This window comes from Lagenorhynchus albirostris, chromosome 9 (genome assembly GCF_949774975.1).
Source record: "Lagenorhynchus albirostris chromosome 9, mLagAlb1.1, whole genome shotgun sequence".
Taxonomy (NCBI): domain Eukaryota; kingdom Metazoa; phylum Chordata; class Mammalia; order Artiodactyla; family Delphinidae; genus Lagenorhynchus; species Lagenorhynchus albirostris.
The window spans coordinates 85,152,306-85,172,512 of record NC_083103.1 but is presented as its reverse complement, the minus strand read 5'-3'; the positions used below and the strand labels follow the sequence as shown (position 1 = coordinate 85,172,512).

General features: G+C 36.1%; 1 protein-coding gene across 3 annotated transcripts in view; it reads right to left on the bottom strand.

The window, feature by feature from the left end:
- Positions 1 to 20,207, bottom strand: part of DDX10 (DEAD-box helicase 10) — a 288,455-nt gene that overhangs the window by 101,249 nt on the left and 166,999 nt on the right. For 2 of the 3 annotated variants that reach the window (XM_060160341.1, XM_060160342.1), the window contains exons 14-16: positions 19,374 to 19,493; positions 16,375 to 16,536; positions 5,644 to 5,700 (exon numbers count right to left, since the gene is read on the bottom strand). In XM_060160341.1, coding sequence (XP_060016324.1) covers positions 5,644 to 5,700; positions 16,375 to 16,536; positions 19,374 to 19,493 — 339 coding nt within the window. The remainder of the gene's footprint in view (positions 1 to 5,643; positions 5,701 to 16,374; positions 16,537 to 19,373; positions 19,494 to 20,207) is intronic. The other variant, XM_060160343.1, reaches the window with a different exon arrangement.

Below are 20,207 nucleotides of genomic sequence, written 5' to 3'. Positions count from 1 at the left end.
AGACCCATAAACTGAGTCTTAAAAGAACAGCATGTATTCACCAACTGGATGATATGCATGACCACAACTGTTCCTTCTCCCATAGTTAACTTTTAGTTTTTTATTTTTTATTTTTTTCTTTTTGCGGTACGCGGGCCTCTCACTGTTGTGGCCTCTCCCGTTGCTGAGCACAGGCTCCAGACGCGCAGGCTCAGCGGCCATGGCTCACATGCCCAGCCGCTCCACGGCATGTGGGATCTTCCCAGACTGGGGCACGAACCCGTGTCCCCTGCATCGGCAGGCAGACTCTCAACCACTGAGCCACCAGGGAAGCCCTTTTAACTTTTAAATCTTCATGACTAGAAAAGGACAATTCTCTTACAGTGAACACTGGAAGTAACTCTTAAATAACCCAAGAGGGTTAAAAGTTCGAACCTAGTAATCCCCTTCTTCATTATCACCAAAGAAATAAAGAGAGGGAAAAAAAATTCAAAAACCACTACATTAATCTCCAAGCAACCAAACCAACACTAGAATTACAATAAAAGCTACTTGGGTCTTCATTGCTAACTCAAATAGATATTAAAGGGAAAAAGCAGGCCTTCTAAAAGACTCAATGTTGTTTATTTAAGAAGTAGAAGGACAGTTTAATGGGTCTTATTACAGCACTAAAATAACGTATTATTTGAATAGTTTGCTTAGAGAAACTGAATGAATTCATTTAGGACATCACTGAATAAGTGATTGTATCAGTGCAGCAAACGGTGCCCTGGAAGAGTTCGGACCCTTCAAATGGGAGAGCAATTTACTTCCAGGGAGCACCTTTGCTTTCACTGGGAATTGGGACTATAAACAAACTTACGTTTCCATTATCTTGTTTTTAATTTTATCAAAAGCTGTTTGGTTTGAAATAAACAATCCTCTAGAGCCCTTGAAATCCTAAACATATTAAGAACAAAGGAAGAGACTAGTTAAATATTTCAGTGTTATAAAATGCCAAAAAAGAAAAAAGGTGGTGGTTGGGGGGCGGGTAGAAGGTTTATATGAAATATATGGAATAAGGAGGTATTTCCCCACAAGTTAAAAAATACTAGTTTGGTATCAGTCAGTAAAGCACTGCCAAAAGGGAATAAATGCAAAGGCTGAAGACCTAGAAAAGTTGTGAATGACCATTACCAACATTTATCAAGCTCTATTTGTAGCTCTACACGGAGAGATAATCCTTTAGCAGATAAGCCTGTAGTAAGACATACTTTTTGTTACATATTTTGGCTCAGATCAAGGGGTCACCCAGCAATCGAGACACAGACTGCTTTCCAGTCTTAGTGTGGCGTTCTCTCCTTACTCAAGGTATTTGCTATTAGTAATTTTCTATGAATAGTTGTTAGCCTATGTACCATAGATCAGGGTTGTTTTTTAAAGAAAAAGAAATAGAAATAAAAGAGGTAAAAAGTAACATACAGAAACTGCATGGTGCAATAAGAATAACAGGAAATGAGGATTCAGGGAGCCTGAGTACACACAGTGGTTCTGCCATCAGAGAAGCCAGTGACGATGTTAAGTCATTTACTTGCTTTTAGCTTAATTTATTTGGGTACTTTAAAAATAACAAGTATGAATGCATGTATGTATTTAAGTAGAACCATTATTTCAAACAAAAGTTTCCCTGGAAGCTTCAGTATACATAGAGAAAAAAAGGGGGCTACTCTTATTGAAGACAAAATGGGAGCCTGGAGTCCTGCCCAAATAACCCTCCTGTATCCTGGGGGGATGGGGAGGGGGGGTGGTATACCTCTGCAGAACCCCTAGGCTACTCAATGCACTATTTAAAACTGCTGGAATAGATGAGTGCATGTTTCCATTCTTACATTTCATGGACCAGGAAAAGTTCAAAAAGATTTCAAAAGAACATAATATCAAAAAATAAATTTAGCTTTGCTTTATCAAACTATTGCTAGCCAGAGAAAAAGATATTATAAACCAGTTTTAGGAAACACCTCCAGACCATCTCTCAGGTATATTCAAGTTCTAAAATTATATAACTTCTTCTACTCCTATTGTGAAAGAACTAACCAAAACCACTTTACCTAAAACTATCTCCTAAGACTACTATTCATTAAGTACATTAATAAAGCGCCCCAGAGTCACTAAAATTTTTAAAAGCAATAAAAGAAAACAGAAAGAGAAAATCAAGTTAAAATTTACAGTGGCTACATAACATCAATGTCAAAACATACATCATTTTAATTATTTTCATATAATTTCCCCAACACCTAAAAAATAAAAACTATAAGCATCATCTGTAATATAAAGTCCAAGCAATGCTTAACTTTCCGGTGTTTAAGTGCCTCTGAGCTGTTTCCCACTCTTTGCTCCTTCACACTCAGTGTTCAGTTTTATCAACCACATACTTTATTTCTTTACATTTCTGTAAAATCCTTCCAGCCACCAGAGGTTGGTATAAGCACGTGAGACCATCAAAGTAACATGAGGAAATCTAGCTGGATAATGAGATAAAGCTGTATTTCTAGGATTATGTAACCTCCCTGAATCCAAAAAGCAATGTGGTCTATTCATCATTGCTACAACTACTTTTCAGATCTCAGTTTAAAATTTCTAACTTATAAGAACACACAACATCCCATTAGCTAAGGTAAAAGTCAAATATTCTTTAGCAGTTCAAATATTTCAAGGCTAAGGAAATTTTTGATACCCAAAGACCTCTGTCTCTCAAATCACTAGACATTGGGTACCCTGAAAACTTTCTTAGGAGTTTCAACTTCCTATTTCTCTCCAACTCCTGACACTGCACATAATGTATTCTAGGCAGATCTTAGATCTATGTTTCAACAAAAAGTTGCATCAGCTTTCTGAGAGGTCCATTCCAACTTTATTTTACTGCACTCCAACTTCAAAGCAATTTTTCTTAGGAATACTTACTGTGTATTGGGAAGAGATAACCACCAAGCATCATTTATAAAATTGAGAACTCACAATATCTTTAAACTTTCTCTTTTCTGGGAAATAAAGATAATACTATCAACTTTTATTCTAACACATTTTTCCAATTTTTAAAGCAATACTCTGTGTCTTCTATGTTCCTCCTCCTATAACATGATGTTTGCTAAATGAAGCACAAAACAAGGTAGAAAACTGTTCTGTGAGTCTCCCTTTCTCACACTTCCAGTTTCTATGCATTGATTTCTTGAAATAGGTATAAATGGGTAAGAAAACACCTCCGGTGCTATAGTAAGTCTGCAAACACCACTTTCTTTCACCACTAAGGTATCTTTTAGGTATAGGTTCAAAGACTGAAGGATGCTCTGGATTGAAGCTGACCAGAAGGCCTCAGAAGACAACAGCCTCAAGTCACACAATGACTATGTTTAGACATATTAAAGAAAAGACAAAGTTTACTCTAAAACTAAGACATATCCATAATTTAAAGCGTGTGTGCGCATACACACACAATTGGAAAACCTGATAATTCATCTCATATATTTCTTTTTAGCTATCACAGAACTCTGGGCCATCACCTCTTTACAGAGTCCCTCCAACATCTTCTGGGTCTGTTTCCAAAGGGGCACCTGAAAAGCTGTAAGAGCCTCTATCCTCTGTCACTTTCATTTGCAAAGAAGCTGGGTGCAAAAAGGTCAGCCCAAGCTAATTCCTTGGCCTCCATGAGTCAGCTTGAATCTGTCACTGCTGTCAGTCCTTGGTGTGCTGAGGAATATTTGAGTCCTGTATACAACTCATCCTCTCATCTCTCTGCTAATATCACTCTTATAAGAGGAAATCCAAAAAAGAGGGAATATGTATATATCTATAGCTGATTCATTTTGCTGTATGGTAGAAACTAACACAACATTGTAAAGCAACTATACTCCAAAAAAAATTAATTAAAAAAAAAAAAGGGCTGCTGTCTCTGAGCACACACAGGGCTGTGAAATGGAGGCAGCTCGACTATTCAGAGCAATACTAAAACACCGCCTCTGTCTATTGAAAGCTCCTGGCTGAGCAGCAAAGCCATGTCAGCTGTTCTTTTCTTTGTTCCCAGTACAGTCCTTAGCACTTATACAGAAATGAGACAACCTCTTGACAAGGAAGTCCTCCTCCTTTCTTAGACATCAGGAAACAAAACACACATGACAAACAGGGGAAGGGGTGTGGAGTGGAGGGATGGGCTTGGCTTGAGAAGTTCACTTTAGAGGTCTACCCCAGTGGCAAAACCTAACTGACAGCCTTTACGGCTTTTCATTTCCCAGCTGGCACAGTATCAGGACCAAATACATACAGCAACTTATAGGGAAATAAAAGAAGAGGCACAAGAGGCAGGCTCAAGGGTGAGAGTAATTTCTTTCTTACAGCTTAAACCACTACAAAAGATGAAGCATACAGTGTCATCAAGTATAAAAAATAAACCAGATTTAGTAATATACACAAATATGCACAAATCACACAAAGGAAATACAGGGTTTTCTTTTGGCTCCAGACTGTATTGATATCTTTCATTTTATAATTTCATGTGCAGAAAGAAATGAGAGCTTCTTAGTAAAATAAAATTATTTATTTTTATGCTGAACATACAATATTCATAAATAACAACTGCTTTCATTAAAGTTAAGATTTCCTTCTTAAATTTAAATTTTTCCCACTGTAGTCCCTGAGATCTCATTTCCATGCCATGACAGTTCACATCTGCATTTTAAAAGCAAATGCGGAATCCACCACCTGATTTAGCAGTTAGGCTGCACACACTGTAGCTCTCGTTTTAGGGCACCTTTGAAGACAAAGTGATATTTAATACTAAATATAAGCAGTCTTTTCATCTTATACTGAAGAGTAATTGCTTCCCACTTCACAACTATAGCATGAGTTATCATCTCTGACTTGCTCTCTAAGTGCTATGGTCAGCATGGAAAAAAATGACAAAGAACATTACGGCTTTACTCAAGGGAGTCGGATCTTTGCTAACTGCTAAGAAGAAATGATGGCTAGTCAGGCATAGCACAATGAGATACAGCATGAGAAATGACATACATTTCTGTGCCCTGGTTTTAGGAAATCATTTCTACTAAATGTCCTCAGAATGCAGAAGCTGAACCTTCCTTGGTGTCAAACACACCAGATAAAAATTTTAGCTGCACATGGATGATGGTGTTTACAATTGTACATATATTTGAAAGAAACTGTACATATACACTTGCTGAAAATTTTTGTTTACAGAATACAGTGAAGGTGGGAGATACAGAGTGCTTTCCCCTAGGTTCTAGGAGTTGAAGCAACCAATACTTTCAGGGTTATCTATTAGCAAGTTGGGTTCACACAGGCTGTCTCTCTAGTCTGAAGATGACATAGAATAAAATCCTATCAGGCCTGGCCCACAGAGTCAACCATCTCCTACACTTAATACAAAACATAATGGAAAAAGATGGTGAGGGTAGGAGGGCAAAGCCCAACAAACAAATTATCTTATGTATTTTTCATCCTGCACCACAGAGGAAACAAATGAATATGAGAAAGCAAATGATACACATACACGGACTTAAATCCAATTCAAATGACATGATGTATAAATAAATATAAATTGCATCTGGAAAAGAAGAGTATTTAAATTCCATTCAATGTTACAAACATTCTTCTCATTAAAATATAAACCCTTACCTTTGCTTGTTTCTTACTGGCTTCTCTTCTGGCTTCCCTTTCTTTCAGTCTTTTCTCCTACAGGAAGAGGGGGAAAATTAATAAGTTTTCATAATCATTAAGTATGTGTCAAACAGATCTGGAATCAAATTACAGTTAGACCATTTACTAGCTGTGCAGTTTTGGGCAACTTATTCGCTACCTCTCATTTTCTCATCTAAATAAACATGGAGATAACAGGACCACACATTTCATAAAGTTGGTATAAGAACTATATAAAACAACATAAATGCTTGTTAGCACAATGTCTGACATATGACTGGTTCACAGTGTTGGCTATTAAAATAAAAAGGAAGAAATGCAGTAATGATTATTTCCCTTTTCCTCTAAAAGCAGAATTTATAAAGGATATGAAATCCTCATCCTTGGGGTTCTCAGAAAAGTGGCAATATTTTTCTCAAAACAAAAACAATGGAAGATTATTCTTATAAGCACCTTACTTTACTGAATTGTTTTATAATTTCCCCATTAGTTTTCCAATGATCATAAAACAGGCAGAAAATACAGCACTAATGTTTTCAAAATAAGAAAATTAAATATGTATATTAATAAAATTCAAAACAACAAAATGAAGCTAAAGTTGAAAAAACTTTTGTTTTAAATAAAACACCTCTTTTCCGCTTCAAAAAATAAAGTGGTAAAACAATATAGAGGCTAGTCTCAATCCAGAATTCATAGCTAACTATTTTAAATTTAATGAACTACTAGGTCAATGTAAAAAGTGAATAAACAGCAAATAATTCTTTCATGAAACTGCGACCATGATTCACTCTTACATTTAATATCCACTAACATGAGAATTAACAATTTTTTCAGTCTGGACAATCTATCATTATCACTATGCTTCATGCATAGCTTTCTCCAGATTGAAGAACCAATTCTAATACATACTCTAGAGACAGACCTGAGGCTGCTCTGTTGCTCACAGCTCTGAGAAGGACAAGAAACTGCTACAATCCACACTATACACCCTATCTAGGTTTACAGACTTCTTTTTAATAAAGTGAGAACATAAATGTTAAAAGTTTCAAAGGGGGTTAAGTACTAATTAAGGCAAAGAGGAAGGGAGTCCAGAGAACTTACAGATTCAGTTTTTATAGCTTCAGATTGCACAGCAGGAAAGCTAAATTCTAAGTGAAACTAACAAAAAATCAAATTCAAATGGCAACTGTTCATGTGTCATACCCCTGAATAATGCATAATGTTAAATTATTCTTTTCTGTGATTATTATTCTTTTTCTACACTAGTTTTGGAGAAAATGGATTACTTTGACTTCCAAATAAAACATACAACTAAAAGAGCATGTAAAACTTAAACAATGTGCAATTATACAGAGAAACATTCTAAAGATTATTTGGAAGTTCCAGGATCAAGGTCAGGAGAAAAGGAAAGATGAAGAATCAAAACTAAGAACCTGTTGTCAAACACATTCTTTTCATTGTCAAAGAGCTTAGTAAGTGAGAGACTGATCTCAAACATGGGTCTCCATATGCCAAGTCTAGTGCCTTTTTTGGATACATTTAAAAAAAAAATTAAAAGTCAGGATTTGGAGAATTTAACAGGTGTGACTTTAATAACAGAAAAAAATAAACTTACTATTTTACCAAGCAGCCAATGAATGCAATAGTTATTAAGATACTATACATGAATTGGTTCTCTAATGAGCTTATGAGAGTTGTTCTGCCACTAAAGTGAAATAATTTCAGTGTGTCCTCATTTGTGGGAGGGGGAAAAAGTTAATGGATGGCAGTTTGTAAACATCTGCACCCAAATTTTTCACAAAAGTTGGCACCAATTACTGATTCTCTATGAGTATTAGCAGACTACAAAATAAATGAAAGTAGCAAAATAATATTAAAGAAAAAAATTTTAAACCACTGACCATAATTATGCTTAGCTTGAGAGGTGGCTTTAGTTTGTGGATGGATGTATTTGTAATTTTCTCTCTCTTCTCTCTTTCACACATACACAATTTAGTTTCATTTTCCACACAAAGTTTTCATGTATGGAAAGTAAAATTAAGCAGAACAGTATTTTATGTTAGTCTACAAAGATCACAGTAACTTTTTTTTTTTTTTCGGTACACAGGCCTCTCACTGCTGTGGCCTCTCCCGTTGCGGAGCACAGGCTCCGGACGCGCAGGCCCAGCGGCCATGGCTCACGGGCCCAGCCGCTCCGCAGCATGTGGGATCCTCCCGGACCGGGGCACGAACTCATGTCCCCTGCATCGGCAGGCGGACTCTCAACCACTGCGCCACCAGGGAAGCCCCACAGTAACTTTTGAGTGTTGCACTGTTTAAACTAATTTTAAAACTACAGCTACATAAAATGTCAAATAACTAGAGAGTGACAAAACTTTACTTTTATACATATGTATCTGTTCATTAGCACATTATTGCTATTGTTATTTTCTTACTAACAGTAGAAGCACTGAATTATTAAGGATCAGCAGTGTGCTAAGCATTTTACATATATTTTTAATTCTATGTAACAAAACTTTTGAGGTATTATCATTCCCATCTTATAGATGAAAAAGTTGAAGATCAAAGTGATGAAGTAACTTTCCTGATGTCACACAGCCAGTGTGATAGAGCTGAGACTAAAATTGGGTCTATGGAGTCAACACCACATGGAGTCAACTCCCTCAACTCCAGCACACGTCTATACCTCTTCTCTCCTCCATGAGAAAGTTTACGCAGCTTTGTTAGATGAACAGTTTTTGTTTGTTTGTTCGTTTTTGCGGTACGCGGGTCTCTCACTGTTGTGGCCTCTCCCGTTGCAGAGCACAGGCTCCGGATGCGCAGGCTCAGCTGCCATGGCTCACGGGCCCAGCTGCTCTGCGGCATGTGGGATCTTCCCGGACCGGGGCACGAACCCGTGTCCCCTGCATCGGCAGGCGGACTCTCAACCACTGTGCCACCAGGGAAGCCCAGATGAACAGTTTTTATCTTAACAACATGTTTCAGCCAAATGTTGCATTTCCTTTTATTATTAATAATGGTCGGTTACCGTATGGGTCTTTCATCCTGAGAGCATTTTTTTCCTGATAGCATTTTATGTACACTATTTAATTAATTTTTGCCTGTTTCCTGTCCAGAACAAACAGATAATGAACCACATTTAACAGTCACACAAATTGTTGTTGTATTTATTCAGTAACTGGCCTTCTCCCAACACAATAGAGCATCTGAAAATGGCACTTCAAAGTTCCAAAGAATAACCTCAATATGTTCACATCAGACAAACTCTCTCTAAACAAGTAAACGCAATCTCTCTTTCAGGGTTTTTCATCTAGCCACTTTAATCAGAGCAGAAAAAAAATATTAACAAATTTCTACTACTATTGAACACCAGTATTGACTCATTATAGTCAATGAAGAATATTTTAAACTTCAAAATTTAAATTGGCTATCAGAGTTCACATGTGCATGCAAGTAGAATAATTTTTCCTTTTAAGATTTCTGCCACAAGTCTTAGGTGGATGAGGGATATTCAAAACCTGTAAAATGTGAAATGAACATGACCAGGACATGAAAATGAAGTATAATAAAAAGAACAAACTTTCAATATTGGGTGAAACAAAAAGAAAATTAGAAAACTTCTCTTTCTTATCTTAAAAAGCTATATTAGCACTCTATCTGAAAAGAGGAAAGAGTGAACATTAGTCTTTAAACAGAGGAGAATAGGAAATAGAATTATGGTAATCCAAAATTTGGGAAATGGATATAGGGAAGAAAGTACAATTTCTTCTTTTGCTAAGGCAGGAAAAGGGTTCTTTTCTTAAAAGAAGACTATGTGAATCATAAATGCTATAAATGACAAGATATAAAAATAAAAGATTGAATTACAATGACTAGGGGAAAAATATAATTGAATTTTATTAGATTCAGTAACCGAGGTTCCTCACCCCCCCACACACACTTAATTTTAGGTGGTTTAAATGCTTTAAATCCTTTCTTTTCCTATTTCATTTTTTAGGATTGGTACCAAAAGGTATTTTATGCCAACAAAAAGATGGCACAATTTTATGTTTAGTTCTGCCATGCTACAAATGATTAAGTATAAGAAGATCATGAAATTCAATAATAAAAATCAAATTCAAAAGAAAACAGAAAAATTACATTTCAAAGTACAAAATACTCCTTTATAGATGTTACTATATGTCTTTTGGCTTCTCACACACTACAGGTCCTTAGCTTCCAGAAAAGAAAGTACCATGAAATATGAATTTCAACATCAGTCAGGACTATGTATTTAAACCATTTTCATTCCATGGTGCTTGGAAATCTATAGATTTAGAAATCAATATTTTTCAGGAGCTGGTGGAAGCATATAACCTATCTGAATGAGTCTCAGGCAACTGTGTCAGTTTGGTAAGGAATGGAGTTCCCAGCTGTCACATAAAGAAGTAGGGGACATCAATCCTCATTTCAGTATTACAGGAATCTCTTTTTCAGGGAAGAAAACTGGCTCAACAAAAGTGAGTAAAAGAATGATTACAAGGATTTTTGGCCCTGAAGATACCCCCTGCCCTCCAAGAACAAAATCCCAGTAAGCCTAAATCCCTCCTGGGAACGAAGAACACAACAAGGTTCTCTGATCTGTTACCTGTTCTACAGAGTTTCATCTGAACATAAAAAATTGGGCTTCCATATATAAATCTATAACAACTACAGTAAGGATATGAAGACAGGGAGAAAAACAAATTTACACAGAAACACCGATTCACTAATCAATTCCTTCAAACATTTGCTGAGATACTATGTTCCAGGTCCCGTGGTGGGGTCTGGGTATATAGGGATGGGCAAAACAGACACAGCCTAGCTTCCCCACATCTTTGTAGTCTATGACCTAATCTTGTCAGATCCCTGAATTCCACTAGCACCAAACTCTGCCCCTGCTCCTCAACCTCTCCAGCTACTGACCATCAATCTAACCACCACCCCACCTCTCAAACAACATATGGTGTTTTTTTTTAAAAAAAAAATCCACAAAGAACTTAACAATAAAAATAGAAATAATAAACATGTCAAAGACTTGCCACAAAGTGGATAAGACCTATATAATCTTGAGTATTTATCTCGTTTGGATGCTGGATATGAAAAAAGGCCCAAATACTCAGATGCTGGACTGACTATCACAAGATGATATAAGCTCATGAGAATAAGAAGAGAAACCTCCCAGGTAGACATCTCTGAATTATAGGCAAAGGTTCTATAGTAATAGGCTGGTTCCTTTTTTATAATAAATACGGTTGTGATGGTAGTAGGAAGGGGACAGGTAGTAGGACGGTTGTACAAGGTGAGAATCTCCTTTCCTCCCTTATAAATAAGCTTTATTCATAAAGTGAATTTTAGAACTAAGTATGGGATACATGTCCCCCCATGATGACATTTCTGACATTAGTAAAATTTCATAAGCTCATATGAGCTAGACCAGTCTCTGACAATGCCTTAGATGCTTAAATGGCCATACCTACTTAAGAATGGATTATGGTACTAGTAACTATATAGCTATGCAACGAACATTCAGGGAAAGGTAATGTTAGTATGTGGTCCTAAACTAAACTACTAACTACAGTGCTTATTTTATTCTAAATTTATTTGATACCAATGACCTTGCTCTGGAAACATGAACAATTTCTATTATGTGTCATTCCTTCTTCAAAATCCTCATCCCCAGCTGTCATCCTCTCTACGTTTTGATTCATTGCTTCAGAGTTATCCTGTTGTAAGAGAATGGCTATTGGTATGAGATAGGTAGCAGCTACATAGTTAAAAACAGTGTGTAGAGAAACAAAGACCATGGTAAGAGTCCCAGGGCTACTATTTGTAAGCTTTTATAAGCTGTGGGGCCTTGGATAAATTACTTGACCCTTTTAAGTCTTAGTTTTATCATCAGTAAAATGAGGTTAACCCACTTATATCAGAAGTTAATTGTTAGCATATAATACGACACATAAAAAATGCTTAGTGCAGGGCCCAGTTAACTAACTGCAACTTGTTACTGTCCTTCTTAATGTTCTTGTTATTATTATTCCTAGCATGCCTGATTACAGCTTCCCTCCTTCTTGATTATCATAATAAATTTATGTTTAAGATACCTGGATTCCATGCCAACTCAATTCTGTGTAAACAACAACAAAACAAAACAGATTTTCTAAAAAGTCCCTTTAATTCTTTCTTAACATTCTAATAATATTCATGCTAGTAGTTAAGTAGAACCCAGAGCAACTTTGCAAACAGTCCAGAGACACATTATGACATGACACCTAAATATACAACCCAAAATGGATAAAGCACTCAAAGCAAATTTCAAAGAAATGAAAGAGAATCTCATAATGAATTGCTTCTCTCCACTCTCAGCTGTTAAAGCAGATATTATCACACTAAACACAAGCTATCTTTCAGAGCTAAGATGATGACATACACCACAAAGCAGATTTTCATTCCATTTAAGTAAAAACCTTTCAATGATATGATCCATGGCCCATCTTTCACAGTTCTGACCGAATTATCAGAAAACACAGTTTCTTAAAAAAAAAAAAAAGAAAGAAAAAAAAGAAAACACAGTTCCTGTGCAAAAGCAGCGCTTTCGCCTTTACAACTTAGTAATTTACTAATGGTTTTATATGTAAAAATATAGCTTTTGCTACAATTTTACTTCTGATAAATAGTTTCAAGAGGTTTAGCAAAGAAAACAGTAACAAGGCCGAATTAAGTATAGTTACTTATAAATTGCCAGGGAAAGAGAAAGACCAGAATGGTCTCAGAAGAAAATGATACTTAATGACTACAATGAAGACTCATGAAGAGAAACAAAGCTATGGACTGGGTGATCCAAAGCAGTTATGCAAGGGCTCCTGAAGTCCCCAGAGCAAGTGGCTAAGTTCCAGCAAGCGGGCAGCTGAGTTCCACTCCCAGTGATGCCATAAACTGTACTGCCTTTATTTTTTCTTTTGCTTTTTTTTCTTGGCTATAAACTAGTTAAAATTCTATAGTTCAGTTTCTAAATCTTTAGGACAAAGATATTTACTTGAGTCACAGTAGAAATTACACAGATTTCAGAATTTGGTAGATGAAAAATGAGTCAAGGACAGGTGTTATAGCATGGAGGAAAAACAGGTGGGAATAAATGAATAGCTGAGACCTACAATACAAAGACTGAGTGCATATTAGAAGCTATGGTGTAAGGCTGTTAATTTTAAACACCAAGAACAAACAACTACTTTCAAACAGAATCATTAAGACTAATGATTATATATATTCACTTACATATAACTTATATATTAACTATCTTATCCTCTTAAACCAAAAATATAATCATGAAATACAATTATTTTAAACATGCCGAAAGATTTCTAAGCTCATAAAAGCTTCTAAAAGTGATACATATTTTAAAAAACATAATATGTTTCATAATATGTATCAAATACAGAATTATGTTATAGATTTTATGGAGTTTTCTTTTCATACGTAAAAGTCTTTCAGGCACATTCCTCATTCATAATTTTGTGTTAAGAAAAAAATATGATTTCAAAACCAATAATGTGTTCAGGTAATGCAATTAAAATAAAATAAACTGTGCAGGATTAAGAATATATTTACTTTTTAAGGTAAAATTTTAGTAACCATTGGAAAAATAAGTGAACAAGAAGGAAGCCTTATCATCAAGCACGGAACCCAACGGGTCAGCAGGGAAAAACGACAAATTAAAATTCCATTTTTCAGACAGGAAAGGATCATTTTATTCTCACATCTTACTTATACACACAGAGCCAGAGGATCTCTCTGATCACTTGGTATTAACCCCCATTCTCACTCCCTCATTTTTCAGTATAGGGAAGTGGAATCCAAACTGGTGACTGGTGATCCCCAAATGGACTAGGTAATGCTAGACTCAGGACTCAAATGCAAGTATCCCAACTTGTTATAGCACAACACTCTTTCCACCAAACATTATGCCAAATGTTAAAACTTGCCATTTAATAAAGATATTCCATATGCCTTCTGGGTAGAAATCCGGTCCATTGCAGCTTGGTAAATAACTGATTTGAGCACCTGTATTGTATCTTATGTATGCTATTGTAATAAACATACTAAGTGCTCACAAACAGGAAATATTCACTAATTTAATACACAAATACTTATATGTGTTTAAATAATAACTTTACTGATGAAAATACCAAGAAACGAATCATATTTGTGCCAGGTAGCATTTACATTAAAGGTGAATAGAGAGAAGACTATTTTGGTTACTTCTTTGTGCTCTTTTTAGGCTACATAATATTTTCAACCTCCAATATAGAAAGTATGCCATGGGCCACCTTGTGCAGTATATACTTATTTTATATAAAACAACAAGCTTTGACTTGTTTTAAAAAGACCTTATACCTATTTTAGTTATAGAGAACTGGTTCAAAACCAGTAGCATGGAAAGTTCTTGCGATTTCTCTCACAATTGTGTCAGCCCCAAACTGCTCTGTTCAACCTTGCTGTGAGACAATCACAGTGATAGTTTTAAAATCATATGCTATGTTTTAACAATGGTACAAAGAAAATGATTTACATAAAATCTCAAAAATAAGTGAAAATGAAATAGTATAGAACAATCTACAGTATACTACCTTTCATGTGACAAAAGGAGAAAGCAAGAATATGTATTTCTATTTACTAGTCTTTGCATAAAGAAACTATAAGGATACATTAATAATTAATAAAAAGTTACCTCTGGGGTGGAGGGATGAACAAAAATGACAGGTATGGGCAGAAGCAAGACTTCTGGATGTTAACTTTTTTATCCCTCTTGATTTTGGAAAAATGTAAAGATATTATTCATTTCAAAAATTTTAATGTAAAAAAATTGGGGCACAAAAAGCTTCTGTGCAGTGAGAGAATGTCCATAGTTAACTATGATTTAACTATAATAATCTTCCTGAGGATAGAGGAACCCATGTATTTTAAACATTCCATCTTCACTGCCTAAGGCAGAGCCTAGCACACAAACACTGTGTAACAAATATACAACAGTCAATTTGAAATTAAGTTCCTAAATTTTTCAGAAACAGTATTCTACAACCTGGATACAGTAGTAACTTCCACACATTGGGAAAAGGGGTGAAAGGGAAGATAAGGAAGGGGAAGCAGGTTGGGGGGGATGGGGGGGCTTTATTTTATGTAAATTTTCCATATTTCTTTTACTGCTGGCTTCAATTTAAAGGTAAAATGTTCTTATGTTGGCTACATACTCTAAGAAGACTATAAGCAGAAACATGGCAAGCTGCTGACACTTAAAAATAATTTTAGTAACAAATTATTAACACCAAATTTCCATTTAAAGTACTGTACTAAAAGCAGCAATACAGGAAATGTTTAGTTCTCTCAATAACATAAGTATCCCAAAACTGTAACCAGTATATTTCAGGTTCATTTGTTCTCCATATTTCTGGAACGTTTTTCCCACCATTCGTTTCCATCCTTGAAAGTTATCTTCAATATCTACGTTTTCTTATTTATTAAATGCTACTGGGAAGCTGTATCATATCTTAAAGAAATGAGAACTGCTGCTCTATTAAAAAAAAAAGTTTACTGGGTTATTAAATAGTAACAAGGTCAAACAGGAGTCAAAAACTATGAGAACCCTCCTCAGGATACGGTTAATAATGTTCACATCCAAAGGCTTAAAATTTTTTTGGTACAGAACCTAATATTGGGATGGCCAAAAAGTTTGTTCTGGTTCTTCTGTAACACTTATGGAAAAACTGGAACGAACATTTTGGCCAGCCCAACATTATAGCAGTGATTCTTGCATATGATACTGTGTTACCCTGAGATCATTCATTGTCTCAAGGGCATGCTGCAGAAACTTCTTAAAAAATGTTAATCTGTTTTAGTTCATTAACTGATTCATTTATCTAGTGAAACGTCCACTTTTATGTAGTGTGAAAGGACAGTAATATAATGAGTGACCAGAATGGAGTAACCCTTTCTGTTTCAATGATAACTGAAAACTGCCAAGTTTAAGGCCAATGCCTTAAAGGGCATATGCCTAAGTAGAAGCACTCCCTCTCACAAGGTTTCCTTATTTTTTTTCTTAATGTAGTAAATTTAAGCTAATATCTATTACCAAGTAATTGCTTATGGAAAGAAATTTAACTATTAAGTTGAAACTGGAAACAACACTAATGTTGCTTAAATGGGTGAAACATGAAACAAACTGTGCTTCATCCACACCACGGAACACTACTCAGTAACAGAAAGAATGGGGTGTTGAGTGAAAAAAACCAATCTTAAAAGGCTACATGCTACACAGTTTCATTTATATAACATTCCTGAAATGACAAAGTTATAGAAATGGAGCACACAGGATCTGTCTCTATTACTTCTAACTACTACATGTGCAACTACAATTATCTCCAAATTAAAACTTTATTTGAAAAAAAATCACTATAATTTGGGTCACCTCAACCAAAAGCAGATTCAGGTGACATTCTCAGAAACTAGTTAATATACAAAGACTCCACGAGCAGAAGGGAAAAGAAGGACTAGAGAAAACAACAAAATAGCTACAGAAAAATAAGGTTAAAGAAAACAATAAAGTAACTTAGTTACTAAAGAATATCTAATGAACATGTACATATATTTAGGACATATTAAATTTCACTCAGTATTAATTCAAGATGGAAAGCTTACCCGATGCTTTGCCTTAATTTTCTTCCTATATTCTTCTTTGTCAAATTTGTCCTCTTCTTGAAGCCTTTCCTTTGCTTTATCTAAGTTGATACCACCAGCATTGTCCTCTTCCTCAGTATCCTTGGAGATAGACTTCTGCACTTGTGGCCACTGCTGAACCAACTGCAGAGAGGAAAAAGGTGAGTATGGGGTAGGAGACAAGGAATAGTAACAGAACACCACTTTCCTTTGTATAATGATACATACTTTCTGCCTTACAACCTACATTTCTTAAACTTTCTAACAAGCTTTATAATAAAAGTGAGCAAGTCACGGAAAAGACTTTCCCAGTCAGGATAAAGTAATGCTTCCATAACTCATGAGAGCAGGATTAAAGGAAATTTTCATTAAATAATTTGGAGGAGAAGGTAGTTGCTTCAACATCATTTCAATGTTCTTAGTATGCTATACTCCACCAACTCAGCTCCAAATGACCCGCACAGGGCGGTGGCCAGGCTGGCCACAGTGCATCCCCGCCACTGCCATGGCACCTTGGTGTACCTCCTGGAACACCTCTCTCACCACACTGGGTTGTTTTACTTTCCTGTAAATTAATCACTAATCTCCTTGAGGGCAGCCATATGCCTTATTCATGTGTCCTCAGAACCCAACACATTATCTGGCACACATGAGATGCTCAAAATTGAGGAATCACATATCAGCTGATACTGCACATACAAACTGAAATAACTTAAGTGTAAAGGAGAAAGTTAGTTTGGGTTTCACAAGCCTGCTCAGATCTACATAATTTTACACAAACTTTTTATGTTAGGAACAAGGTGACAAAGAAGTCAGAGCACTGATCCGGGAGTCAGGACACCTGTCTGAATGTCCTGGCTTTTTCACTAGCCCAGTGCATAATCCTGAATGAATTACTTAATCTCTGGACATCTGTGTCATTACCTGAAAAATAAGGGTTGTTTGACTTAATAATCTTCCCGGCCTAACACAGTAAACTTCTAGACAGTTTCGACAAAAACAATTTTCTTATTTTGCCTAATAACTGGTTGCCAGGAGGACTTAAGCAGCTGCCACAGTTTCTGAAAGACTGCTAATTAAACGGCAGGCAAATGGAAGTTGCAGGCACACATATCACAGGTATTAGTGCCTCCTCTCACTCCTGTCACCACCACATTCTTCAAGATGAGATTCCGACAGAGTTGCAGCTTGAAGCAATGAACAAGGGTCACAAATGCATGAGTAGACATGCTAGCAGTCACTGGCACTGAGGAAGCAGTGAAAGGGATGAACTGTGACAGTAAGAACACCATCCACTGCTCTGACTCTTCACTCCTTTTTCTAGCAGAGTGAAAAACATTCATCCCTCTGTGGGTTGAACAAATGGTAGCATTTCTTTCGGAGTTTTAGATCAGAAGTTTCAGTGCAGCGGCTCCCAGCCACACAGAGCTCCTATCAGCAATAAGTTTACACTGAAACATTTTACAGTTAAGGATTTACACTCAACTTGAAGCTAATGGGTATAATATGTACACTTAAATTTAGTAGCACAGTAAGGAACCTCATCATGCTAACAGCACTAATCTTTTACAGTGAGCATCGATGTAATACTACAACTAACTATTTTCTGGTCTAGCCTGTTTCTCAGGTGCTGACTGACCTCTTCTCAGTAATTTCACAAAGATTCATATTTTCCAACTATATAGGCTTCCTCTGCAACTTCAACACGCTGAATTACATTCTATTTTGTTAGTTTTCGTATGGTTTATACACCATTTTACTCCGTATTACTAGTGCAAATTTGGGCTACTAAAACAAAGCCCTCTTCCCTGAAGTAAAATGCAAATCTTTGTTAACTTCAGAAGTAAAAGGAAACACACTCCACTGAATATAGACTGTGCAGGAAGCATTTTTATTAATAATGATGAAATATCTGATGTGATACATTACAGTCAGTATAAAAAGCTCTGTTATTTTACTGGGGTATTAGAACAGACTTTTTCTGAGGGTTTACTATTTGTTAGGCACTATTCTAAGTGCAGAGGACAGAGTAGCAAACATAGCCAACAAATACCTTCCCTCATGTAGCTTTTCTCAACCCAGTGAAATAGAAATACCTTCCCTCATCCCACTGGAATGGAAGAAATGGACAACCACCGAATAAATACAGAATGTAAAGTCTCATAATAAGTGCTATGAAGAAAAACTAAACATAGGGCAAGGGAAATGAGATCATGGTGGGCATGGGGTGTTGAGTGCTATATCAGAATGAACAGGGAAACCCGTAGGTTGGTGAGAGTAAAACAGAGACAATATTCAGAAGATCCTGCCATAACCACTGACTCTAGCCATCACTCCTTAGGTGAGTCACTTGACATTCTAGATATATTTCCTCTTTAAAAAATGAAGATATTATTATCTAATAGAGTGATCTTTCATGAGCAATCTGTGAGTGGTAACCCCTTTCCTACTCTATTGGGATGTATTTACACTAAGACCAGATAATGGTGAAATGAAAACCAGGCACCTATATGTCCGAGGTTATTTTAAAGCAGGGAATTCCTTCCCACAGCAGGCCAGTAAGTAAAAAACATGCCAATATGGCATCTAAAATTGAGGAACCACAGAGCAGAGGCTTTCCAGAGTCAAGCAAAAGAAGCTGTGGCCAGTACTTGTATTACTATCCTTGAGCATGTTCCCGTAGAGCATGTTAACAGATGGACCCCATGACATGAAAGTCTTATCTATAAAAACAGGATTTGGAAAGTCCAAAACCAACTCTGTTGTTATTACCAGAAAGTATCCCAGCTTACTGTCAGAAAGTCATTCTTGCCTACAGATGCAGAGCTGACCAATCACCTACAGTAACAATGAAAGGAATTGCCCGAGTGCTTTAGAGAAACATTATTTTTCTTATTAAAGAATGGCAAGTCAGCAGGAGAGTCAAACTCTTTCTAATACTTGGACTGTACCTCAGAAATGAAACATTTACAGAATCTTACCTCTCCTTCATCAGTAAATGTTATTTTCTTATTTACTTTAAAATTTCTCTTCATTACTTTTTTTGCTTCTGCAACCTTGGTCACTTTTTTCTCCACACTGGATTTAGAAGGTTCTTTCTTCTGTGTGAGAATATACAAAAAAACACAGATGATTAGGTAAATGGCTGTTTTATATTAACAATTTAACACTGGCAATACACTTTCCAAAACTGAGTGTGTTTATTGCTCCTTGGCTAATGAGAAGCACCAAAACTGCTGTCCAGAAATAAAATTATTAGACTTATTAACTAATGACCCTCCCAATGCTAAAGGGGTTTAAATTTGAATGTGAATGTGAGACATAAATAACCTTAAATTTCTTCTGTTACTAAAACTGTGCTATCCTGATAATGTTAAAGCATCAGAAACTACATAATAATGTGATAAATGGACATGTAAGATAAAGCAAGCTATCGTCCAGCTAAAAACAGCACATTTTAAAAATAGCTCTAACTTCCAAGTACACACTTAAAATTTTAGACTAGGAAAATGTTTCCCTGGAAAGCAAAATGACTCCAATACACTGTTTGTGACTCAACAATCTTCCTCCCATTACAGTAATTCACTATATGAATACTGGAAAACATCCTATGATAACTAAGCTGTGTTCAAAGCTGAGATGGAGTAAGAGTTCTTGAACAGGAAGTTTGTCAACCAAAATGTTTCTCCCTGTAGTATACCTTGTGAACACAGGGCACTAATAAGACTTCCTTCCACCCAGTCATTCCCCCTATACCTCTTTTATCCTGCAAACACCACCAACACAACCACCAGGTTGGAGACTGTGTTACTGAC